The 4585-nt window shown below is 36.7% G+C and overlaps 1 protein-coding gene across 6 annotated transcripts in view; it reads left to right on the top strand.

The window, feature by feature from the left end:
* LOC105270498 (uncharacterized) overlaps positions 1-4585 on the top strand; it is a 12631-nt gene that overhangs the window by 6178 nt on the left and 1868 nt on the right. For 2 of the 6 annotated variants that reach the window (XR_892545.1, XM_011311482.1), the window contains exon 1: positions 1421-1913. The exons of 1 other annotated variant lie outside the window; for it this stretch is intronic. Coding sequence is in view for 4 of the 5 variants with exons in the window: in XM_011311482.1 (XP_011309784.1) it covers positions 1542-1913 (372 nt within the window). In the remaining variant the exon portion in view is untranslated. Of the gene's footprint in view, positions 1-1420; positions 1914-2589; positions 2732-4585 lie in introns of those variants that run through there. 3 more of the 6 variants (XM_011311481.1, XM_011311480.1, XM_011311479.1) reach the window with 3 other exon arrangements.

The raw sequence follows: 4585 nt of genomic DNA, 5'->3' as shown, positions 1-4585 counted from the left end.
GCACTATCAATCCCCATTTCACCCTGACACACTTATCCAACACTCAACAATTCAGTTTAACCCATGCACTCATCCCATCATCGACCGGCATTTCACCCTAACACACTCATTCCATCCGCAACTCTTCATTGATTTCCATGCACTCATCCTTCTGTCAACCCCCATTTCACCCTGCAACACTCATCCCACCCTAAAACCCCAATCCACCCTGATAAATTCAGTCGACCTTCAACCCCTCAGTTTCTCCCACGTATTCATCCCACCGTCAAGCCCCCATTTTGTCCCATCCACTCATCCCACCATCAACCCTCGTTGTTTCCATGACTGATAGAACCATCAACCCCCATTTCTTCCAATGCACTCATCCCACCATCAACCCTCATTTTCCCCATAACTCATTCGACCATCAACCATCATTTTTCACTGAATGAGTGCATCCCACCATCAACCTCCTTTGAACCCTGGCACACTCTTCCCAACCCCTCAACCCCTAGTTTTTTTCCAATATACTCAGTTCACCTTTCTATTTTTATTTTTTTCCAATACACTGATTGGACTCTGCAACTCCGTCTAATCATTCCGCGAATCAATCTACATGCACCTGTAGACCGTTTTTTTATCCCGTCAGCCATCTTAAAAATGTATTAGTGAGGGTGGGAAAAGAAGGTCAAAATTTATAGGTACAGGTTGGCTCAGAATCACCCCCTGAGTCGATTTACCCACCCCTGTGGAGACTTTTTTTTTTACCCCGTCGGCCATCTCAAAAGAGGGTTAGTGAGGTTTGAAAAAAAGGTCGAAATTTATAGGTACAGATCGACTCAGAATCACCCTCTGAGTCGATTTACCCACCCCTGTAAAGACTTTTTTTACCCCATCGGTCATCTTGAAGGAGGGTTAGTGAGGGTGAAAAAAAAAAAATTTAGAGGTACAGATCGACTCAAAATCACCCCCTGAGTCGATTTACCCACCCCTGTCAATACTTTTTTTTTCATCCCATCGGTCATTTTGAGGAAGGGTTAGTGAGGGTGAAAAAAAAAGGTCGAAATTTATAGGTACAGATCGACTCAGAATCACCCCCTGAGTCGATTTAGTTACCCCTGTAGAGACTTTTTTTTTATCCCATCGATCATCTCAAAAGAGGTTTAGTGATGGTCGAAAAAAGTGGATTCCACATTTGGATACATCTCCCCCCCAACCGGCCCCCTCTCCCCCTCTCCTGTCTGTTGAGATATAAATCTCTCATGCCACTTAGTGGCATAGGGAATGGAAAAATTTTCCGGCGCCCTCGAAAGCCCCATTGTCCAATGTTTCCCTGGTTTCCAGCGATTGCCGTAGTTACCGACAAGGCATCGCTTGAGATTAAGGTTCGGGTCTTGACCGCGAAGTAGGAGGGCGTAAAATCGCCAATCAAGAAAAAATTCCCTCCATCCTGGCCTTAATTTCTCCTATTATCTTTGTTTGGGACGCGTAAACACCGCGTGAATATTCACAAAAAAAGATTAACCAAAGCAGTGACTAAAACATTGGGAAAGTATAAGAAAATGAAGAAGACACCATTCAATACTCCTCAGGGAAATCGTTCTGGTATAAGTAAATCAGGATCGGACTGGACATCATACGACCCTTATAACAACAGAGGTTATGGCCAAAAAAATATGTCCTGCCCTGTTTACGCTTCCACTTCGAGTGGGGAAACCAGTACTAGTGATTATATACCATTTACTAGTACTCCGTCGAGCTATCAGTGCAGAAACAGCAGTCCAACTGCTCACCATAATAGAAAGCAGATGACGAATCTTTATGGAGGTCGGGGCGGACGCAATAAGACTCCAAGAATTTATAATGATCACCGAAGTTCCAGGGGAAGCTGGAACCCATTTTCCCCTTATGATAATCGAAGAGATCACCATCGAGTAAGAAAAAATATCAATTCATATACCAAATCGTCATAAAAACATCATTTAAGGTATTATTTAAGCATTGAGCTCCACCGTTGACCTATCGATTATTTTGATTCAATTTCATTAGTAATTCATTGCTATTAATGGAGTGAATCTAATTGATAAATTGATTCAGTCGCGTACCAACATGCAGAAAAGTCAACGGAAGTCATCCAGTGATAATTAAATTTTGCCGCAAACCCATTGAAAGAACAATCCCTGAAAGAAAGGTTAAATTGAAAATTTTAAAGACCTTCACATTAATCCTTGGAGTATACTTATTTTGCTTCTATAATTCTGGTCCCCATTAATTAAAAGTTGTCGATTATTTGCGGATGTGAAATGAATTTTGCAAATACCATTATTCTATTTATCGAACCTGATCTTCAGTTCGAATTTAATGTTTTTAGCTTAAAATATCTAAAAATCTGGCGCACAAATTGTATTGCAGAAATTCCTCTCATGGTTATCAAAGAATAATTTTGAAACAAGTAGAAAGATAGTTACAGGGGGGTAAAGAGTCATATCGATTTAAGTGGATTGACCATTTTGTTTCTGTATTGTTATTGACTGTCAAGTGTATTATTCTCCGCCATCATGGTAGTATATAAGCTCTATGTTTTTATTTATTTTTCTGCTTACTTGGCAGATCATTGGCAATCAATATCGCTCTTGAACCCTTCGCCGGAATTATTCCTCATTTTTGCTTCCGAATGGAAGCACTGCAATCGTCTGATCCCGACCAAAAAAAATCTAATTTTGCTTGGAAACGATGTAGAATGATCTGCAAGGTAAAAATACAATTTTTTTTGAAAATGCCTATGTCTGGTTCCCCCTGCTCAGGGATGCTTTAGTTAATAAAAGATATTGTGGTGAGGAAAAAAAATAGCTCAAGATCTAGATTCAGCTCGATCGGTCAAACTGTTTTTCAGAAGTCGTAATTTCTTTATAAATAATTTTTCAAAATATCTCCAAAACTAGGGAAGGTATTCAGTTTTTTCACTTCATTCGTTTCGTCGTGATAGGCTTTATTGGAATCAATCGAAAACTGAAATCTGGAAAAAATCGTTTTTGTTACTTATATTTTTCAAAAAAGATTGCTGTTCGCCCTCTCACCCGTGCAAAAATCGGGTTATTAAATTAAAATTTGCACAAAACTTTCCACTTATTACTACAACAAATGGTATTGAAAATGAGCATAATTGAACTATTAATTTCGGAGATATTCCATTTTTAGTGTACAATGATTATGTGGAATATCTCAAAATTGACTTGATCCAATTCTTTTTTTTTCATATGAAAATTTTCGTCTAATGCACTCTTAATAGATCTAACCTAATCGGGGAAAACATTATAAAAACCATTCGGAAGCAATTTATTGGTGGCAAAAAAATAACCCCATATATTTCAAGAACTCATCTACAGACTTACAACTGCTGTCGCCTGCTTGCTTCTTCATTTTTTTACGACCATTGGAGTAGTTTCTCCATGACAATTTTAAAACCAGGTTAAAATATATATTCTGAATAATTGCGTTCACTACTCGCATGAAGATAATTCACAATATTTTATATGTGATTATTAAACACACCAGAACTGTAATTTCCCAGTAATCAGTGCATCTCATCATTTTATTTCACATCGTATTAAATTATCCCAATGCAGTCGAAAGGGTCTAGTCGAATAGGCATGGTGAATCTACCCCCAACGAATTTCAAGATTAATTTTGCCATATTTATGAACCAAATTGAAATTCTGTAGCAAATTTCAGATGTTTATCTTCATTCCCTAATTTTTATTAATTAAGAAACGTGGCGATTCAGTTTTCTTTTTTTTTAATTAAAAAAATCGTTTTAAGAATCAGAAGGAATTCCAAAAATTAAAAACACTTCGAATCTGTGGATTTTTTTTTAAATATTTTTTTCCGTGCTAAATTCTATTTCTGATGCCCTAATTTTTTTATTTTTTTTTAAGTTTGATATGTACAGATTCTCTACTACTCTGAGGAAATATGAGATTATTATACTCAGGAGTCCTCTCTAATTGAAAAAAAAGTACGAACGTTTTGCCCGCAATACATTAGAAAAAATTAATAAAAATTTTCACGTTTTTTTTATTCAAAATACCTGCAGAGATCGTTCGCTCAGGTTATGTAACAATATCTGTGCGTATGACTTATGTCTACGCATAGTTATAATTACTTGTTAATCAACTTCTAGCAATGATCTCTGCCGGTATTCTTGATAAAAAAACGTAGGAATTTGTAGTCTTTGTTCCATTCAAATATGTGGCCAGCAAAACATTGAAACTTTTTTTTCCCTGGATTTTAAAGGACTCCAGAGTACAATCATCTCCAATTTCTCCAGAGTAGTAGAACAATCTCTACACATAAGAATGAATTAAATAAAGAAAGATTAAGTAACACAAAATAGAATTTAGCAAGGAAAAAATATTACAAAAAAATTTATGACCCTGAAGTTTGCAGATTCCGCTCAGAGAAAATTTTTGACATTGCATATCTCGCAAGAAAATTACGGAATCATTAAAAATTCGAATTCTATGTATTGAGCATTGAAAAAGTCAAAAGTGATGATCCCGTTTTATGAGAAAATCTATTGTAATGGCACTGAGTAGGCTATTATACT

The sequence above is a fragment of the Fopius arisanus genome, unplaced genomic scaffold (genome assembly GCF_000806365.1).
Source record: "Fopius arisanus strain USDA-PBARC FA_bdor unplaced genomic scaffold, ASM80636v1 scaffold00089, whole genome shotgun sequence".
Lineage (NCBI taxonomy): Eukaryota > Metazoa > Arthropoda > Insecta > Hymenoptera > Braconidae > Fopius > Fopius arisanus.
The sequence above is the reverse complement of the archived record's forward strand: the minus strand, read 5'-3'. Positions and strand labels throughout refer to the sequence as shown.